The sequence below is a fragment of the Heteronotia binoei genome, chromosome 6 (genome assembly GCF_032191835.1).
Source record: "Heteronotia binoei isolate CCM8104 ecotype False Entrance Well chromosome 6, APGP_CSIRO_Hbin_v1, whole genome shotgun sequence".
Lineage (NCBI taxonomy): Eukaryota > Metazoa > Chordata > Lepidosauria > Squamata > Gekkonidae > Heteronotia > Heteronotia binoei.
Genome location: NC_083228.1, coordinates 101,326,788 through 101,349,229, shown reverse-complemented (window position 1 = coordinate 101,349,229; position 22,442 = coordinate 101,326,788). Strand labels below are relative to the sequence as shown.

Genomic DNA, 22,442 nt, shown 5'->3' with positions numbered 1-22,442 from the left:
GAAGCCTCTGTCAGCTGGTTTTACAATGGAGAGCCCCTTAGAAGTAGCCCTCAGATCCAGGTATCTGAGGATAATGGGACTGTTGCCATCTATGGCACAATCCACCGTGATACTGGAGAATACATTGCTGTGATCTGTGAATATTTTAACTCTCACCATACTCAACCTGGCTTATCACAGTGACTTCCTTCTTTCCTGTCCCTGTTACATCCTGTCCCAACTGCATTTCTTGCTAGGCCTTAGCAAACTCTTTAAGGATTTCACCATATCACTCAGCCTATCTGCTTCTCCTCAAAGAAACTATTTGGGACAGGCTTTTCCTACAGTAAACACATTTAATATGTGTAATATATAAACACACTTAATATTTCATAGCCTATTGACAAAAGAATAGAAACTTGAATACAATACATATTAACACAGGAAAATAAGGTTTGTATAAACTATTGGGTCAACTAGAAGCCCACAAGCAAATATAGCTGCACTTATAGGAGAGTAAGTGATGCAAAGCTGATTTGTTCATAGTCAATTTTTTGTATATTAAAAATAAAGCACAAGTGTTTTAAAAGTAAATATTCTTCAAACATCTCAAGAACAGTCTTCAGTTAACTAAAAATACGAAATTAAACACTGCTTTGGATCGACTGTTTTATTATATATACTACCATTGGTACTTTGTTTCATAATCTTTAGATCATTTGTGGAAAGGTTTGCTTAAAAATTTAGTTTTAGAAAAAACATTTGCAAACTTAATACACCTCTTACAACACACCTTCGGATAATCTGCTGGCATATTAGAATGTCTTTTAGTCAATATGTACATGTGCTTGAACAAGAGAGATACTAATGGGCTAGGTTTTTCTTTTTAAATTTGGCACACTACTGCATCCCAATTTGGCTAAAAGAAAACAAGAAAACAATAAGATTAGCTATAAAGGTGCTGCGTTTAATAATGGAATAACAATAAGAAACCCATACTTTAAATTATGACAGTTTGCAGGTTAATTTCACAAATTTGCTTTTGTATTCCTTCTACACTAGACAGAATTGTCTACAAGGATGCCTTCACTAGTTTGAAATGGAAGCAATTCCCTTTGCAAAATAATTCATCCAAATGTACATCAAGACATGCAAAAGGAACATAACAGAATGTTACCACAAATCTGAAAAAATAAATAGTCATCCAGACATCCCTTTAACACTGTAATGTTATAGCTGTTCACAGGAGCAGGTTTTCCAGGGCATGGGTCATAAATCACCATACAATTCAGAGACAGAAACAAAGGACTTTGCAAATTCTCTATATTTTTTCCACTGTCAAATCTTTTGAAGTGGGATGGCCATCTCTAGCGCCGAAACCAAAGCCAAGTATTTAGTAGCCAGAATGCTACTGTAATTGAGTACATGATCATTTCTCTTTTAGCACGTTCTTTGTTTTCTTCTTCCAGTAGCTGTAGACGGCGATTAAGTTTGATTATCTAAAATAAGGGGGAAAGAAAATGTCTTTTAGCTTGATTGCTTAGCATAGGGGTGACAAACCTATGGCCTGTGGGACAGAAGCATGCCACCAAGGGCTTTAATCCTATCCGTTAATCACAGGAAGGAGAGGGCAAGACTGCTGAACTTCCCCACTCTTTTTCCCTGCAGAAGCTCCTCTGGGTTCCTGTCCAATACACTGCAACACAAAAAAAAAGTTGCAAAGAAAATGCAGAATGGATTTTCCATTCCCAGACTAGTCTATCTGGCCCTTAGAGACCTTAATGGAAAATCCAATCCCACATTTTCTTTGCAACTTTTTTGTTCTGCAATGTATTTCAATGGAGCCCAAGCATGTTGATTTGCATTCCTGGCTCCCATTATTGCCAAAGGGCCTTCAAGCCTCTCCCATCTCAAACTATAAAAAAACCCCTGCAACTCTGCCTGCAGAGCCACCACCAAATTGCATTGACAAATCCCACTACTCCCCCACCTCTTAATTTTAGGCAGGCAACTTTTAAGGAATGGGGAAGAGGTTTGGGAGGTGTCAAATATCAAAGACTGCTAAACAAACAGGTCCCAGACCACTTAGAAGGTTAAAAGTCAAAACTAAGATATGAATCTAGGCCAGAAATGAACTAGAAACCAATGAACCTGTAAATGTTAAAATCTTCTTCCAAGGCCCTGGAAGAAGGTAGATAGCTATAGAACCTTGATATGAATCACTATGGGTAGTTGATTGGATTCTTTTTGAATGGGTTTTACAAATGTCCACAAATTTCCTGCTCAAGATGCAGCCCTCTAGATTGAACCCCCTGGCCTTTAGAAGCAACTGTGAAAGTGGTGCAGGAGCTGTGGAAAACTGGTATGAGACAGATCCATTTCATGAGCAGAGCTCTTCTTGTGGGATTTTGAATCCAACCCATCATCTTTTCTGTACTGCTATGACAGTCTCCTGCTGCTTTCTTTTGTTTGCTATTCTTCTATGTAGTTTTAGTCTGTATCTTAGTTCTTAATTTTTAAAGCTATTTTGAAGATTCTAATCAAAAGGTGGGGCATGAATGGTTTAAACCAGAGGTGTTGAACTCATTTGTTATGGGGGCCGAATCTGACATAAATGAGACCTTGTTGGGCTGGACCATGTCAGGTTGGGCTGAGCCATGCCGGGCCAGGGCCATGTGTGTACCTATTAAAGATCAGGTAGCAGAGATATAAATTTTAAAAAGAACATAGACAAACAAAAATATATATTTTTGAAAACTTAAAACGTTAGCACTCATTGGTTTTAAAGATGCTTTCTTTGTATTTCTCCCATAGGATCCAGGGAACTGGGCAAAGGAAGCTCTGACTCTTTCATTCCTTCCCCAGCGGACTGGGTGGAGGAGCCTCAGCCAATAGAAGGAAAAGAGGCTTGGCTCAGTAACTCTGCTATGCAATTGAGAGAGCCTGGCAAAGCAAGCTATTCCTCCCCCATTCCTCCCCAAGGGAGGAGCCTCAGCCAATGGAGAAAACAGAAGTTTTGCTCTGAAGCTCCTGTGCGATTGAGCAAGCCTGGCAAAGTAAGATATGATGCAGAAGGAAACAAGAGAGCGGGAGAAGAAAGCAAATGACAGCCAAGAAGAAGATATTGGATTTATATCCCGTCCTCCACTCTGAAGAGTCTCAGAGCGGCTCACAATCTCCTTTACCTTCCTCTCACAACAGGCACCCTGTGAGGTGGGTGGGGCTGAGAGACTCTCACAGCAGCTGCCCTTTCAAGGACAACCTCTGACAGAGCTATGGCTGACCCAAGGCCATTCCAGCAGCTGCAAGCTGAAGAGTAGGGAATCAAACCTGGTCCTCCCAGATAAGAGTCCGCACACTTAACCACTACACCAAACTGGCCAGTTGCTCAGCGGCCTAATAGGAGCCCTCTGGGGGCCTGATTCAGCCCCTGAACTGCATGTTTGACACCCCTGGTTTAAACAAACAATAAATGCATAAAGTGGCATTATTATGATCTCTTCGTGTTCCATATTAAAAAGTTTCATTTGTAGTTCCAAATTCTAGTGCTAATTTAATATTTTTCCCTTTGCATCTCACATATTCATGATCTTAACAGTCACATATTCATGATCTTAACAGAGAACAGCATTTACTACATCACTGGTAAGAGACATACATACACAACTACAAGTACCTGTCGTCTTAAAGAAGCAGCATCCACAACTGTCGTATCTTCTGGTGTTCCCTCAAATGTTGTATCCACAGTTGAAAGACCGTATCTATGAAAGATAATATGTTTCAGTAGTATACAAACAGAGAAGGAATTACAGGCAAAAGGGCCCAATGGGCCAGATATGGCATTTCATACATGTACTGAGGCATTTCAGTCCCATAAATTCTCACTGCAGCCCCTGCCCTCGCTATAAAGTTGGGGAACTTTGCACAGTTACTTTCAGTGTACTCCAAGAGGCTACAGCTGAAAAGGGAAATCCACAGTTCCTCTTTAGTCACACTGAATTTCTTTGGAACATTAAAGGATCCACTCAAAATACACATTTCTTTTGGTTTAAACAAACATTTAAATATCAAAGCTTTTTTTTTAAAGAAATGCTTTTCATCAGTAAGTCTTACTTTGCCCTTTTATGAAGAGTAACTTCAGTTTAAGCCCACTGATCTATCAGGATACTTATTTTTGTTTGTACATATACAGGTTTACTGTTCAAACCAATATAAATACAAATTGCTAAATTCCTCTCTCTGTATGGTTTTCTATTACTATTTCACAAATTCAACCCATTTATTACTTATCTTCCTAGTTTCTTTCTGTACATCAGTACAAAGATGCACCTGCACTTGCCTCAAGTGGATTTCCTGACAGTTTTCAGGAGTTTTAATAACATTTTCTTATTTTTACAAGCTGCAATAAGTGAAAAAAATTCATGCTCAAACTGTGGAAACAAGCATTTATATTTAGCATAATTCCTCTTAAGGATAAGGTTTTAAAGAAGACATGATATGATCAATGCACATTTCTGCTATATATATGTATATATTTAAAAACAACTATAGGGATTATAGTGTCTAAAGTATCATAATGAGAAACTTCCTGTTTTTTTTAAAAAATCTAGCCTTTAATGTTCAAGTTTCTATGCTACCTGTTATAAACAAAAAGGAATCCTACTGTACTGTTTATTGGATGTACCATCCTTTTGATTGCATTAGCCTACACTATGTAGTCTGCCTTGAGTCACAGTGAGAAGGGCAGACTATAATTAACGTAAAAATAAAGGAGGCGTTATGAATCCCCACTCTCCACCCATTATTCTGCTGATATCAGTGTGAATTTTTATGAGCTTGGACAATGAAAAAAACACAGTATTTTAACCACAGTCTCTTTGTAATGGTTGATTTTAGCTTTCAATTTTAACAATCCTTTTATTTTAAATATTCAATATAAACATGCTTATATATTAATAAACTGATTTAAGAAGAGTCCATTAAGGAATTTTTTTTAATGTTTAGTATGCCTCATTTCATACAATATCTTAACAGAGCTATACAAGACCTGTTGTCTATATAAATGGCTTGAACTGGTCTGTAAGTGTTATGAAACAAAGACAGAAACTAGGGTCTCACATATGTGAAGAAGACTGTGAATACCCTTGTAGCTCACCAGAATGAAAAAGAATCCGAGTTGTCAATTTTTGTTATTATTTACTTGTGCACAAAGGCTATATTCTGACCACTTGAAGAAAGAATGGTTAGTTTGTGGTATGAATAAGTCAGGAAGTTCTTAAACTCATATGCCTCCTCTCTTTTATATGGTATGCAGATTGAAGACTTCCTGATTTGAAACAAACTCTGATGTCTGAACTCAGTAAATAAACAAAGTAGTTCAGATCAGAATTTTAAAGATCAGAATTTTAAGCCACATTTTAATCCTTCTTTAGAAACCTGGTATGTAGGCAACAGCAATATCTTTTCATCCAGCTTCTGAACAAAATGCTGGTTTGCAATGTCTGAATGCATCCAGAGTATTTTATGCTTGGTGAAACAGGTGTCAGTAAAACAATATTGGAAGAAGCTAGGTCACTTGTAGCCTGGGAAAGAATGTTGGAAGAAGCTAGGTCACTTGTAGCCAAAAACCACTTAAAATCTTTCATATAAAATACATAAAATCACCACCTTTTAATGCTCTTTCTTTATCTCACCTGCCAGTACATCCTTATGAGAGTGCTTTGTGACATACTGATGGCCAGAAAAACTGGGGAGAGGAAAGAGGGAAACTAACTCCCCATTAACAAATGCTTCCTTGTCTACTTGTGAGAAAGCTATTTTTATTTGTCTTGATTAGCTATTACAAGGGGTTATCCTAGCAACGTTCCTATTCTGCCCTGAACATTAAGGTGATCATGAAAGTTACTCAATTTTCTTTTGTTTCTTATTATAATCTCAAATAAGAAACCTACCTATCACATTTCTGCACTAGTCTGGAACATTCGGTTTTTCATTAGTTTCAGATATGCTGTTACCAAGATGCTTGAGTGGTCTGTTAGGTACTGCCATTATAAAGGATAACTAATTTCCATCTTACACAACAGTTTATAACCTTTTCTAAACACTGTGGTGCTATAAATAAAGCAGATGAAATAGAAATATCCTAGCCATCTTCCTATTCTATTACATTTTATGTGCACTCAAAAACCAAAACAATAGAAAACCCAGAAACCCTCATATCCATCTCTTCCCAATTTTCTTGGGTAGTAGAGTAAAAAACATAATTTTTCAGCATTTGCACCAAATAGCAATTCTTACACAAATATTTTTTGCACATTGATATCCATCCTGAAGAGTAGAGAGGGAGATGGTAAAAATCTCAAATGCAGAGAGAATCAACCCTTTGGTATGATCAAACTCGATACAGTTAGCCACTGAAGTAAAAAAAAGTCAAACTCCATGTTATGGATTATTAGGAAAGGAATTGGGAATAAAAGGCAAACATTGTAATTCCCTTGTACATGGCTATGCTGTGATCTTATTTGTAATACTATGTGCAATTTGGGTTGCCATAGCTTGAAAATGATACTGGAGACCTGGAAAAAGTGCAAAATAGGAAGACCAAGATGATGAGAGAGAAATTTCCTATTAGGAAATTCTCAGACTTTTTAGTTTAGGGGGACATGATACAGGTTTCTAACATCATACATGGAGTAAAGAAAGTGGATAGATGGAGCTTTGGTTCCCTTTTCAATAATACTAATAGGGGCAAACCAATGAAATGGATGATGGGCAACAGATACAGGACAAAAGGAAAAACTTCTTTCTTCAACAAATGATTAAAATTGTGGAACTCACTGCCAGCAGAGGTAGTGAGGGCCATGAGCACAGATTGCTTTAAAAGGGGTTTGGACATATTCATGGAAGAGCAGTCCATCAATGATTACTAGCCATGATTAGTGAAGGAAATTTCCACTTTCAAAGGCATTAACCTCTCAAACCTAGTGCTAGCAGACAACATCAAGGAACTTTGGCCTCTGTGCCTTGTTTGTTGGCCCTCCAGGGCAATTGGTTGGCTGGTTGGCTCCTGTATGAAACAGGATGCTAAACTAGATGGACCACTGGTCTGATTCAGCAGGAAAGAAAAGAAGGCATGAGTTGTGCACAACAATCCACAGGCATTATTTGAAAAAGTACCATTTAACTTCAACAGGTTTCAAATATAAAACTTTGTTTTATGTATCTATCTAGCAAGCCTTAAGAACTCTACGCAAATTTAATTTGTAATGTCCTGTTAAACTGGTTTAATAGCATATCAATGTATTAATCATTTTGAAAGGAAATTGCCCAACTGAAATGCCCTTTAATGCTAACATCAATAAGAAATTGAACAATTACTTCTCTTGCATAGGATTAGGCACCTGAAAACAGTATGAACTATTCTGAGCAAAAGACATGTCAGTGAAAGGATTTTGCAACAAACGGTGAACAGCTGAGTACTCAGAACAAGAAAGGAGAGGCCACTCAGGTATGCATGTTTTTTCAGTGTGCCCAGACTGAACTATCAGGAAGTAAGCTTATTTATGCTTTAAAATTTTTTTATCCCACTTTTCTCCCTGATCAGGGAATCAAAGCAGCATTTCATTTGTTCCATCATCCTTCCACTTAATCCTCACAACCACCACTTTGTGAGGGTGAGATTGAGAGATTGTGACTTGCCAAAGGGGACGTGGCAGGCTTCTGTGACGGAACAGGGGAATCAAATCATCCCAGAATGCTAGCCCTGCTGAACTCTCTGCAGCTTAATTCTGAGGAAATACAGCTGGGACGTGGTCATTCTCAGGTTCTGAGAGAGAGGAATATAGGATACTGTGACTGACTAAGTGCAAGTTTACCTGGTGTTGTCATGAAGAAGGTTAGAGGAAGTGACAGCAGACGACCCACCACGTAACACTGGCCTAGGGCAAATTTTTGTAGACAGAAAACACAAGACCAAAGCAGGAAACATGGCAGAGAGAGAGAGAAAGAGAGAAACATAACAAAACAAAACCCACAGTCAAAATTGTTAAGAGTATCTCTATTATATTGTACTGAAATATGACACAGTATAATCTCATTTCTAAGACACTTCATTTATAAATACTAATTATTGTTATTAAAATGAGGGGAATCTTAACAATCCGCATTTTTTCTCATATTTTGAGGAAGATATTCAGAACTGAGATTTGCACAAAGATGTCTTACATTGTACAGATTTGTCTTCTAAGTGATAGGATTTAAAATGTTAAAGACAGAAAAGGGGATTTTACACAGTTCAGCATGCAAGACTAAAAGAATGGCTTTGCCAACAGTGGTCGTCTTGTCACATTAAACAGAGGATAGTGAGTATATGAGAATAAACCACTTAGAAGATCTAAGAGGATTTATACTTCCATAAATCACAACAACACAGTGCAGATTTTTATTCTTTAGGTACTTTAAGGGGGCAGTTGGTTCCTCCACAATAACGCTTTAATAAACCCCCTACTCTTTTCAAAAATTTGTTTTAAATATTATTACTACATTAAGTAATGTCATTGACTTTTCTAAAGGGTCCAAGAATGAAGTAGGACAAAGGAGAGACCATACAGTTAAAAGCTAATATAAGTGCAATGGCCCACTCTCTAATTTCTCCACATTCCCTGTATTTCATTAACCTTGTTCAGCAGAAACGGAAAGTAATTATATTTTGGTGCTCACCTTGTTCATTTCATAATTTAAAACATAGGTAACATGTAAAGCATTCTAACAAAGATTCAACAATGACCTTTTGCCTCTGCTAAACACCATGCCATGGTCACATCTTAGTAGCTAATGGGAGATTGATTTTTTTTTAAAAAAATCTAACTCTGATGTGAATTGCTGCCATCAAGTGGCATACCAAAATGTGAGTTGCATCCACCCTGGTTCCACTCTTGGCTAGCATTACTGTCAGCTTCATTTCTTTTAGCCTCCACACATACCAATGCCATGAGGTGCTAAGCCTTTCCACAACATGCTGCTCCAGGAACTAAGGATCTGGTTGAGTCCACTAATAAGAAAAGGCATCCCCCTCCCCAACCCACCCAACTGCTAGAGTCAACAATAAACAATCCACCAATCAGCCGCAGTGATACTGAAGGAATTAAACTCACAACCACCAAGCCACACCAAACTTGCCTTCTGAGTTAGAACCTCACCAGTCTGCTCTAATCAGGTCTGTTTAAATAAGCTTTAAGCTCCATGCAGAATGAAGCAAGTGAAAGTAAGGGCTCTCTCATGACAAATTAAGACAGTCCCTAAACATTCCTGCTTGGTCTGAAATGACAGCCAATCTCATCCTGTAAACAACCAATACACACGTTAATATAAATAAATAAACCCACAAATTCAGAGTAATTGGTGGCCAAATTTGTAAAGGGCTAGGGCTCAGAAAGAAGGACACAGATCTGAAAGGAAAGGGAAATGGTACCTAAATGCTAGTCAGAGACAGACCACTAATAATTTCTTCTGCAACCAGTTTCCTACCTAACCCCCCTTTCCTTCCTCAATGCTGTTTGTCACAGAAACTGTTACTATATGTGCTAGCATATTTTTCCTTCAAGTTTTTCAGCTTTGGTACAACTTTCCATCACTGTACTATTAGAATATTTAAAATATATTCAAAGAAATATTTCAGTATGGAAAACAACTCTTCAAGTACTTAAAGACGGTGATCATATCACCTCTCAGTCATCTCCTCTCCAGGCTAAACATACCCAGCTCCTTCAGCCTTTCCTCACAGGACTTGGCCCCCAGACACCTCACCATCTTCATTGTCTTCCTCTGGACATGTTCCAACTTGTCTATATCCTTCTTTAATTGTGGTACCCAAAACTGAGCACAATACGGTCTAACCAGTAAGGTCTAACCAGAGCAGAGTAAAGCAACACCATCACTTTGTGTGATCAGGACACTACACTTTTGTTGATACAGCCCAAAATCATACATATAGTTTTTGTATCATCCAACATCACCTCACACATACCATTTTAAACAGAAAGAATCAAGACATTCACCTCTTATCATTAAGGGATAAGCCATTGAGTGAGGTGTTATACAAGGATGTCCACACTACTTATATGAAATGGGTGCTATTAAGATGATTTTCAAATGATTAACATTTGAAAATCTGGACTTCTGTGCTGTTTGTGGACAACTGGTTCCAGTTTTAAGAAAAAATGGCGAGAAGATGATATACATTTACCAGCTTAACTTTTTGGTTAGGAAGTGTAGAGGTGAAGAAGCAGCCTTCCCCACTGTCTCTTACCCCTCACAAATGAGGAACACACTGCTTTTTAAAAGAAGACAACTGTCTAGAACAAAAAGTGTAGGTGGAATACTGAGGCAGATGGCAGGTTCAAGAATCTACAACTCTAGCTTCTTATATCACATTGCTGATGGAAAATTAAAACTGGCAGCTGCTCATGTACCTGGAGATGACAGGGATTGAACTAGAAATCTTATTGCATGCAAAGCATGGGACCTATAATTGGAGCTATGATTCCCCATGATCTAATGATCACATTTGTTGATTGGAAAACACTGCTTCGCTTTCAAAAAATTAAATGAATGCTTCATTATAATAAATATTTCACTCCTAACTACTTCAAGAATTAACGTTCCACACAGCAGCGTTTGGCAACAGCTTTAGGTCTTTCTACATACTTCTTCCAGTTTATCAAAGTTTTAGTTAATGCTATTCATTTATTTAAACATTTATATTCCACTTGCCCCTTTGGAGGTCAAGGTGGCTTAGAAGTTGTTCCATTAAAACCATTATTGAAAAACATATCATACCTACCAACACTATACAGTGAACCGCCATTTGCTGCTTGGGTTCCACTAAACACTTGCAAGCAAACTTGCAGCATTTTCTTTGAAAACTTCTAGAGGAAGCATGTTCCATTAAGTGCAATCACAAGTTCAAAGTAATGGACTCTAGCAGATGCCAAAAAAGAAACCTTGGGTGGAGGAGACAACCAAAAGGTGATGTCCAGCGGAGCAAAGTTGGAATACAGGGAGAGATTATTAAAGCTTTGCAAGCATTTCCAAAGGAATTATGGCAAAAAAAGAAAAGAAAAAAGGAAATAATCACTAGCCGACTCACTCTCTTCTGACTCTGCTTTACTATATCTCCCTCTTAAAGGTCATGTTTATATTTCCCCCTCCTCTAATCACAGTGTCCCTTATTGTAAACATTGTATTTAGCTATTTCTGATATTAGAAAATGAAACCATCCTAGAGCAACTATCTTTTATTTCTTGCAAATTACAAAACTAGGTTGTTAAAAATGAAAGTTTAACTGACTTGTTTTCATTGTCCAAGTTAAATTAAATAAAAAGAGGTAATGGGAAATATGAACAGGATTAATTTAGCACTAAACCACTAAGTAGTCACTGCCCCCAGGCATGTTTATCAATATTCTGGAGATAACATACTTGTACGGTGATACAAGTATTCATTGTTATAGATATCTTTCAGATGTGTCAAGATGTATCTTGTCCACTTCAGGTAGTTTGCCCTATACCAGTAACATCCCATAAAGTCAGTTTTCCCCTTAGGGAATATCGCAGGGGAGAGAAAAAACATGTAAACAGAGAAGTTAGTTTATCATAGAATTAACCCAGCAGTGATAAATTCGCAACATTTTTTACCAGTACAACATGCATCCAACCTAAGCAGTAGGTGCATAGCCGGTTTAAAAAAAAAGTATCAGAAAATATTTTGAATGGAGGAAAGTAAAAAACAGAAGTAAAACCAGATATTGTAGGAAACAGAAGAAAGCCAAAATTCACTGTAAGAAAAGCAACAGTATAGCTTGAATTCTTACAAAATAAGCAGCATTTGCAGCCATGCAAGAGAGATATTGTTCCAAATTTCACATTCCTACATGCAGAGTAGAGAAACTTTATTCAAAACAGAACAATGTATTGAACAGGAATAAGAACATATCTGTTTTTTTCCCTCCCAAAAATGAGCTTTGTAAAGGAACTGAAAAATCATTTTTTCCACATAGTTTACAAATAGGGGTGTCAAATGTCTGTCCCACAGGCCAGAACCGGTCCACCCAATCAGGCCCAGGGGGCTCTTTTCTCTCCTGCCTTCACTCTTTGAAGCTCTGAGGCTGCCAAAGTTCCCAGCTCCTTCTTCCTTGTCTTTGCAGACTGAAGCAGGCAGCAATTCTGGGCTTGCAAAGAAAATGCGGAATGGACTTTCCATTAAGGTCTCTGTGCCAGGTAGACTACTCCATTCTTTGTTTTCCTTGCAGCTTTGTCTGTCCTGCAATGTATTTTAATGGAGTGGAGCTCAGTTTCACTTTTCAGCATTTATATGGCCAGTTAGAAGCTGTTCCTTGCTAGAGTTGTGTGACCTTGTAAATAAGGGGTTGATGCTTTCAGCCAGCATGTCTCTGCTGAATGGACCTTAGAACTCGTGCCTAGTGAGTACTCTAACCTGGGAACCCACAGCCATAGGGGGATATTACACTGAAGAGCCATTACCAATCCGGGTAGACATGGGGTCATAGGGAGAAGCTTGCAATGTCCAACTATTTCATTTTTTCCCTAAACCCAGAGCATTTTATATTTTTGGTTTATATGTTTAGTTTCTGCTGGAATCCTTGTACTTTTTCATGATGTTTTATTTTTAAAATTGCATTGCCAAATCTCACTATTCCCCAACCTTTTCATTTTAAACAAAACATCACAAGAGTTTTAAGCAGGTTTGTATTTTAAGTAAAAAAATAATATATTTAATTGTGGTTCTCTGTATCCTTTATAAAGTTTATATACTACCCGGTATTATATTTTGTGGTACACATGGTATCAGGACATAAGTAAAGTTATTAGGCATATGTTCACAGTAGCTTGGATCCTATCATGCATTCGGTATGAGAGCAAAGTTCCCTTCCTCTGCCTCTAGCACTTTTGTTTGTGCAAGACTAGAGGTTTTCAATGAGCCATTGCACAAATGGAAGTGCAAACATTAGAGCAAGTGAGCCATGTTCCAGCCAAAGTGAAGTACATGTGGAACACTGTTGGAGGATTCAAGCCACAAATTCTAATCCAATGTCACTATGTACATATGGAATGTGTGAGCAGGAGCACACTCCATTCACTTCACAATATGGGACATTTCTGCATGCACTTTTCTATAGAGTACATAGCGCTACTACCAACAGTGGAAATTAACAAGAATCTCTTAATCATGTAAAGTTCCATTTACACAATGGAGAGAGAGCTAGTTCTGGACTACTCTATTAAAACCCAATGCTGATTCTTTCCAGGTAGTTTAATTAACTTCAGAATGCCAGTCAGAAAACAAAAACTTCACAAAAAATAGGATTCACTTTCTAAAATCTGCTTTTGACATTTAGCAGGTTAAGTAATTTTTTATCGAGAGAAGACAAGGGAGGAAGAAGAACCATATCTACTAGATGCTTATTGTTCCAAGAATAGTAAAGGGGCTTGGAGGAGAGAGGAATCAGTGATACTGCTTCTCCACTGTAAGACTCTTGCAGTGATCTTGGAACAAACAACAAATTAAGGATCCTATATAGCACTTGCTCCATTCCATTCCTGACCCATGGCATTTAGATATAAAACATCTTAGTACATGGAGCAGGACCTTTCACCTAATGTTGCCCTCATGTCAACACTCACAAGGGTCATCATATGCAATGTGGGGTTTTTGATGTAAGTGCTAAAAACTGTATTTGGGCAGAGGCCACTCATCCTCTAAGTGAGGATGCCACAAATCCTCTAAGCAACAGAAGAATATGTAGAGTTCTCAATGGAAATCTGAGACCAACTTTAAAGTGGCCAAATTTTGCACCTTGACAAGTTTAATAAGGAAGCAGCTGGCTAAGCCTTTTTATCAATTAGGTCTGCACTACTGAAAACAACCACCTATGTGTTTTTGAAATTTTACTGTATGTCAATTCTGGCTGATCTATGATTGTAAGAGAGAGGGGGCCTCAAGATTAACAGGATTCAAACACAGAGAACTATAAAAAGGACACTCACATCTATAGTTTTACCTGGAAAAATCTTTTAGAACAATATCATATACAAAAACTATAACATCTACAGCTTTAATCACAGATCAATATTTGCTTACCAGTTAACTGATGGACAAATAGCAAGCAAAGACTTTGGTACATCTGAAGGACCCAGGTACACCGGGCCCTTTTCCATATAGTGTTCTCAAGCATTGTTTTCCTTACAACTTGTATCTAAACACATAGTTTGCCTTTCAGGCTACAACTACTGTTTTCTTCTAACAGCAGGGACTATAGGCAACTGAAGACAACAGCACAGAGCCAAAAATCAGTCAATATTTTTTCACCAAGATCTTCTACAACACTAGCAGGCCTCAAACTTTGTTTCTGAAGTCATTGTGGTACTGGTGAGTTACTAATTATATTGTATATTCCCTAATGTGATCAAAAATGGGAAAATTCTCCATACGCTGAAATCTACAGGACTTAAAGGGGTTAACTAGGTATAGATTGTACATTTGTTGAACTTTGTTGCTCTGTTTCTGATTTCCACTGAGAGATGGGGATTTTGAATCCTATAATGATGTTATCTTATTTCAGAGTCAAGACTAACCACGAAATGTGAATTTTGGAAACATCATTCACAAATAGCAAAAGCAAAAGAAAGCAAAAACAAGTTACTTTATTCCATATTACTTAAGAAAACAAAACCAATTAAAAAGGAAAGGAAAGGGAAGTAAGAAGCAGTAAGAAGCAGTAAACTGGGCAGAATCAGTGATGGCCAATCACCTGCGATTTTCATCCAGCACATCCAAGACTTGCTGGTAAGCCCTACGGGTGGAAGACTGGATGAGCGACAAAATGCCCCGAGCAGAGTAAAGATTAGATCCATCTTCAGAGAACATTTGGGGAGGACAGACACGACCCTGTTGAGGTGATGGTGTCACACTGTTTGTGCAAACGTAGCAAATGAAGAGAGAAACACTGATGTCAGGTTTTAAACAGGAAAAGTTTTACCCACCAATCAACCCTTTTTAAAAAGGTCCTGTTTTGTCCTATGGTTTCCCCATCAACAGGTAAAACACCATCAAGGAAGAGTTAGTGGTTATCTTGGGAATTACATCTAGAAATCCTTTATATGAGCCAAAAGGTAATTTAAAGTAACTCACTTTTGATCCACGGTGATCAAGAGATTTTATGTTAACACATAACAGACCTGGTAAGATGCAGCATTGTTATTTTTTTAAAGAATAATAATTCTTTAGCAGAATACAATTAAAATTTTGACTCATTGTGTGAGTTGTATAAAAAAAAGAACATCACAGACACAGTTATTCAGAAACAGGAAGAGAAGGGATATGCTGAAAACACTCTGGAAAAGAGAGGTTTAGGTAAAACAATAGTGATAGTATGTTCCAGTATACAAATATGAGGCTAGAACATGCAAAAATGGAAAACACACACAGAGAAAGATAGACAATGCTGAAGACTTCCAGCCATCACCCTAAACAAAGCTCCCAACAGGACCTGTTTATAAATGACCTCAAGACTTTATCTTCAAAAACAAACACTATATGTCCAAAACTGTGTCTTGATTAAAAAATAAATTATAGCACAAACTAGAAATGCCAACTTAAATATTGGCTTCAATTGGATATTGATTAAATCATTATATTTCAAATGATGATTCTTGAGAGATCTCAGCAAGATTTCCAAAAGAGACAATCTGAAGGTAAAAAATACTGAGAGAAATCTTATGCTGTCTTTAAATATTTTGCTGTTTAATTTCAAGCTTAACATCAATCAAGATACTAAAATTTATGGTAGACACAGACGAGTGCTATTTTAAGCCAACCTGAATAAGTAGCTCATGACAAGCACCTTTACAAGAAAGTCCCATCAAATTGAGAGGTTGCAAGTAAAATTTCAGCTAACTTTTCTTTTTTTAAAAAGTGAACCTGATTGACATTATTAAGCAGTAGCTCTGGTTAAATCAGCAAGGAATTTCAAAAGCAGTTAAGGTCCAAACTTTGCTCCAGAGTCACAAACAGTTTTTAGATAATACTGTTTTAGAGCTTTTTGGGACAAAAGAAAAAAAGATACAGACAGGAGAAACAACAGAACTTTAGGGTGGGGGAGAGAGAAGCAGGACCATTACCTTGGAAAGGAAAAACATGTTTCATCCTAAGATACTGTGCAAATACATGTCCCCATATGAGCCTTATGTCCTAGAGTAATGCTTTGTCAAACCTGTCTTGTTGCGTAGGGCTTTATTTGTACAAATAACTCCTGTGAATAAGCCAAACCTCTTTGGAAAAGCATTCTATTTGGGCTACATATTGTAATTACACCCTGTTTTGCATGGTCACTTTTGAGAGCATCACTGTCACTCAGGTTTAACGCAAGCAAATCACACAAGAGGAGCTGACATTCCAATCTTTAGCATATTCAATCAATAAGTTTAAGACACACTTTGTTCCAAGGAACAATGCTTAGGCTTGCAGCCCTATCTTACCTTGCAACCATAATATAACCACCTATTCAGACTACACCACAATAAGCAACTTTCTACTTAAGGAGATACCAGACAAGGTACAAATGGACACTAATTCTACCAACACTTCTATGATGTGCTAACAGAATGCCCTTTTAAGGCTGATTGTAAAATAAATCACTAATATTATTCAGAACTGATATTATTCTAAATATGCACTATGCTTCATGAAAGATAAAATCCTAACTAAACAATATCATTACACAAATTACCTGTTAATGTTCTAAAATAATGCAGTCAGAGCCTATGCATATTTATTCATAGGCATGTCCTGCTGTGCTCAATACATCTTCCTCTGAAGTAGAAGTGTATAAGACAAGTCCCAGAAAATTGCTCCACACATACGAAAATTGCTCCACACCAAATCAGACCAGAGCTAGGAATAATCTTGCAGATGTGGCTTCATATAAGATAAATGCAAAGATCCCAAGCAAAATAATCCCTTTTGTGCATCTTTTCCTGAAAACACAGTGTGGGGAGTTGCAACTGACAGTTTTCAAGAACTCTCCATATAAGGAACAAGCTATTCAGTGAGCCATGGGGAGGTCTGCTAAGGAGAAGGTGGTCTGTGCAGGATGCATAAAGAGGTTTATATAAAAAGTTATCTCTGTTGATCTGGTTTGTCTCCTATAATTTAAGGGCTCTTAGTGACAAGTTCTGCAGACGAGATTTGACAATGAGCATTTCCCCAAAAAATATCTAGTAAGCTTTTCAACAATATCTAATGTAAACTGAAGTTTGTTTTCAGGTTGGCTATCTTCACATACCACAAAAATCAGCCAAGAGGGTCAAACCCCTGGAACTGATTTTATAATTGAGTATCCAAGTTCACTGGAAGAAATCTACAAATTAACATCTTGCACACGCTTATGTCTTTCACATCACAAGAAGTGCCCCAGGGACTTTCTGCAAAACTGATCGTGCATATAATGTCTGAAAGAATGTGGGGCTGATCTAGCCAAGAGATGCTCTCAAGTTAGCAGGGTACAACGCCACACCCGCATTTACAGATGTTGAGGATAAAGATCACTTCTACAATGGATGAGTGGGAAAACATCAGATTTTCATACTACCATAACAAACATTATACTCCAAAGAACTATGGGAAGTGAACATAGAAACACATACAAAATCATTTTCATCTTAAATCTTGAGAAGGAATGATATACTTTCTCAGCAGTTAACTTTCTCCAGCAATTGCAAACAAGCAATCTCTTAAAGATTCTTTCAAAAGCATAAGCAATAAAGGTATATTAAATACACCCCCCACCCCCGGTTGTAATTTCAAAATCAATCACAGATTTCAGGTCCTGACATTTCTATCTTTAAAAAAAAGGGTAACCTTAAGTATCAACTACCAACAAAGAAAGGCAGAGGAAAAGAACTTGAAACCAGCCTCACTATCCAGATACTATCCAGATAAAGGTTAACATGTATCTTGAACTTCATCCATGACAGTTCTATCTGTGAAGAGCTTTTCTGTAACTAAAAAGTACATGAAGGGAAAGAGAGAGCTTGTCTTCTTGTCTTACCCACCTGGCTCACCTATCTCCCCAAGCCCAGTGGATGTCACTGCAGGAGTTTAACAATTGCAAAAGGCCAAGATGCATAAAACCAATGTGCATGCACCAAAACCACACAATCCATATCCCACCTACAATCCAGGAACTGAGCAAATAATTTGGTCTAATGTTTGCTGAATTTTACATGCATATGCCTGTTACATTAATTCAAGGAAGTCTGGCAGGTTCAGCCTGGATACTATACCAAGGAAGAATAAATGTCTTCCCCATCACATATAATTGTTTTTGGCAGAAAAATTAGTCTGAACTGGTTTCACAATTTTAAAAAAAATACTATTAATTTTAAGTCCAAATATTTGCCTGTATTCATTACAGGGAAAGTAGCCTGTTTTCAAACTGGTAAAAATTTGGTAAGAATTATAATTGAAAAAAATATACAGCTTACTGAAAATTCTTTCAGACATATCAAGGTCAGACTTGCAGAGAGCAACACAATTAAAGACATTTTATTTGTGAATATTTAATAGTCAGTGGTTAAGATTACATTTCAATTTCTGCAGCATAGATTAACTGGAGCTATGCCATTTTAATTCTCAAGAGAGTTTCAGGGCAGTGTCACCATGAATAATAATTATGACTATCTTAAATAGGCAGCCTTTTGAATAAATGCAAGGTCATGACGTAAGGCATCATTATTTGATTACTTCTTGTAGCTAGCTATCATTAGCACTGGAAAGCATTATCGATTCTCTCTGTTCTAATGGTTGCCAGTGAAGCCACTCCATACATTAGTGTGGCAGGTGCAGAGATAACAATGTACCAAATACTATTCATGAAAGATGGAGCAAAAAAAGAATCAGGCAAATTCTACTTTCAGAACTTGCATAATTTGTTGTAGAATGTTTTCATTTAGCTAACATACTATAACTTGATGGCACAGAGTATACTAGAATGTGGAAGGTATCTGTGTGATGGAGTTTCTGTCATGGCAAGGACACAGTTACACACATGCATATCCATCCTCCTGGTGGAGAGAAAAAAGGCATGGGTGTTTACCAAGTGTTGCATAACAGCTTAGGTAAGTGCTTGAACACTTGGAGGCAGCAGGCTGGGGACTCAGCCTTTTCTTCTCGAGCATACCAGTCAGAATGTCACAGAAAGAGACATCTGTCATCCTAGACATCCCAATCCATATGGTTTGGTGGTGAATGTCACCATATTCCTTTCAAGTGCATGTAAGACCAGCAGAAATACTTTTAAGTGGAAGTAGAGAGACCTAATGTAAGTCTTACATCTTACGAGGGCTACATTTTATATGGGCTTACATCTGACAGAATGCAAGGACTCAAGGATCTCCATTCCTGCTTATACCTGATGAAGCAAGCTTTGAGGCATGAACAGATATAGTCTGAAAATTTTGTTGGTCTCTAAGGTTCTACTGGACTCAACTCCAACTCATCTAAGGGCCAGTTACTCTTTGAATGGGGGATCATGTGTAAAGACGCTTCAGAGCACCAGGAGTGACCACCAACTCTAATGCAGCTGGAGAGCCTCTTTTGAACCCTCCCCTTACTCAGCAAAGAGATTACATCTTGCTTTTTCTTGACAGAGTATAACTGCAGCTCCAGCTATTTTTCTTCTTTGTATTCAGAAAGGTATAATGCCATAGAGTACACCCCCCAAACCAGCAATTTTCTTTAGGGAAACTGATCTCCGTTACTTGGAGACACTGTAATTCCAGGAGATCGCTAGGCCTCATTTGGAGGTTTGTCAACCTACCCATCCTTGTGATCTCTCTCACTCCCCACCACCTCCAGTTCCCTTATCCAGCCATCTGGGACTTGCCCCCCATTCTCCCCCTTGATTTAGCCCCTCATGCACTCCACCATTCTTGTGTCTCTCCTACTTATTTTCGTACATTTTCAAGAAATTTGGGTTGCTATAACCAGTCAAAGCGTTTTGTTCTACAACTGCTGTGTACATTCAGATGTCACTGTTCTGTTTTCATCCCCCACTTTTGAAAATCTGCATACATGGTTTGCAGAAACATCTATCCTAGTTCAGGATATAACCATCATGTAGATTAACAAAATAGGAATCAAGTTGCACCTTTAAGACCAACTTAGTTTTATTCAGAATGTAAGCTTTCATGTGCTCTCTAAGCACACTTCATCAGACGAGGAATCCAGTACAGTGAGCAGAGCCACACATAGCTGGTAGGCAGTGGATCAGAATGCAAAATGGTACAATTTAAGATCCAATGACAGAATAGTAAAATTAACAAATTGAGCAAACCTTTGATCTGAGTAGCATGAGCATGTGAAAGCAATAAAACAGTAATATGTCAAAATGTGAGGATGTCTGTCCCTGGGCCAAAAGGAAGGTAATTCTATCTCAGAAATTTTCCCATTCATCCATCATGTAGATTTTTATTCATACAACGGGGGCTTAGGAATTAGATATCTAGCACCCTGCAGTTTTCATTTGAAATAAGCTGCTTTTGTTGGCACTTTAAGAAGGAAAATGTAATGAATTTTGACATAACTCACAGAATTCCAACCTACAAGAATATATCCTAAAACCGTTTCACATACATTCTTCATTGTACAGACAGGAATCCCCCCACCCCACCGGGAAGGGAACCATTTAAAAAAAAAATTAAGGGCAAACATTAAGCAGCACTGCTTGTTATTGGTCAGCTAAAACTACAGATTTTTTTTAAATGACACACAAACATACCATGCATGTGTTATACAGCTCGCATAGACCTTTGTGGGTTTTCAGAATCCAACCAAGATTTTAAATTCTAGGCTAATTGTTACTAAATGACTCTCTATATATCTAACTAATTCAATAACAAAGAGACAACTTTAACTGTGTGCTTAAATTAAGAAGAGCTGTTGATGCTTTTGAGATTTTTAAAAATGGACAGAATGTTCTGATTATTTGGTCATGTATACATATTTAAAGAAACTACCAGCTTCATATGGACATTTTAGCAGCTGTCCTAAATCCTGGAGCTAAAAAACATAAAATTTTGAGGACAAAAAAAAGTCATGTTAAACATATAGATTTTAATACAGTTCAGAAGAGAAATGAATCCTCATTATATTGTTTATCAGCATTTGGTAGGTATATTTTGGGTATGAAATGGGAAGGAACACACAGACTAAAACTTCTGACATGTGCCACGAAGATCTCTACTCACATTGACTCATTTCTGCCCAATTGACCATTTTGACGAGTTGCATTTTCACTCATAGAACGTTCTCTTTTCAGCCTTCCGACTAAACGAACCTGCTAAAATAAAGTAAAGCAAAAAAGAAATAGACAAGCTTCTAGCATTTGTCTCATCAACAACAGGGATTGTCTAATGCTGATCAATGTAGGTGTAATATATTTTTCTCAATCAACAGTTAAAAATAAGTTACCTGTAACTCCCAAAAATAAGATTTTTCTAAGTAACAAATTCTTGTTATTGAATAAAACCAGACCGATTAACAAACCAAATATGGGGGAAAGGTTTAGGGAGGATAATAGGAAGTATATATCTACCTATCTATGGACAAACCTTTGCAATTTGAGTGGTTCCACAAGGATAATCTTAAAGCAGGGTCTTTTTTCAATGTGGTTTTTAACATCAAACAGCTTATAAAATATTCCTGTTAACCAACACCAACAGGGTGATGGCTGCACTTACACACAGCCAGTATTTTTACAAGAGTGGCAGAAGTGCCATAAGAGCAAAAGTTTTTTTGTAAAGGTGTACTCAAGTTTAAAGCCATGATTACTGGCTAAAAACGATAATTTGAACTCTAATTATGACTGTTAGTGGGAAGTATGTTAGGTATAACAAAAATAAGCAACGGAAAAAAATTAGCTAGATCCTTCATTCTTGTAGGTAAAGAAGTTCCCTCTGCCAATGGAAGATTCCTTCATTAGCATAAGGAACCATTAGACCCAAACCCATAACATATAATCAAAACTGGATTTTCAAGTTGTGGGACATCATCGATATATGACTGAAGTGACACTAGGTTTGTGAAAGAAAAGAAATTAATATACTTGAGATAAATTAAAGACAGGAAAAAATAAAAGTGAAAATAGAAATAGAAATTTTGCAGCAAAAAATAATAAATAAAAAGGACATCAAATAGTACTACCAGCTTATCTGGATATTTTATTAAACTTTTTACCACTGAAAACACTGAACTGTTCAATAGTGTACCATTAACTACAGGACAACTTGTTAGCTATGGACAAACTTAGGTCATTTTAATCAAATATGTCCTTGAAAATATGGTACAAGACTTCAGTATATGCAGGAGTTGTCATTCTCCAATGCCAC

General features: G+C 37.4%; 1 protein-coding gene across 1 annotated transcript in view; it reads right to left on the bottom strand.

Annotated features, from left to right (window-relative positions):
- Window positions 1-925: 925 nt before the first annotated feature.
- MFF (mitochondrial fission factor) overlaps window positions 926-22,442 on the bottom strand; it is a 33,747-nt gene continuing 12,230 nt past the window's right edge. Inside the window, exons 5-9 of the mRNA XM_060242222.1 lie at window positions 21,303-21,391; window positions 14,807-14,965; window positions 7,854-7,916; window positions 3,656-3,740; window positions 926-1,478 (exon numbers count right to left, since the gene is read on the bottom strand). Coding sequence (XP_060098205.1) covers window positions 1,347-1,478; window positions 3,656-3,740; window positions 7,854-7,916; window positions 14,807-14,965; window positions 21,303-21,391 — 528 coding nt within the window. The 3' untranslated portion in view covers window positions 926-1,346. The remainder of the gene's footprint in view (window positions 1,479-3,655; window positions 3,741-7,853; window positions 7,917-14,806; window positions 14,966-21,302; window positions 21,392-22,442) is intronic.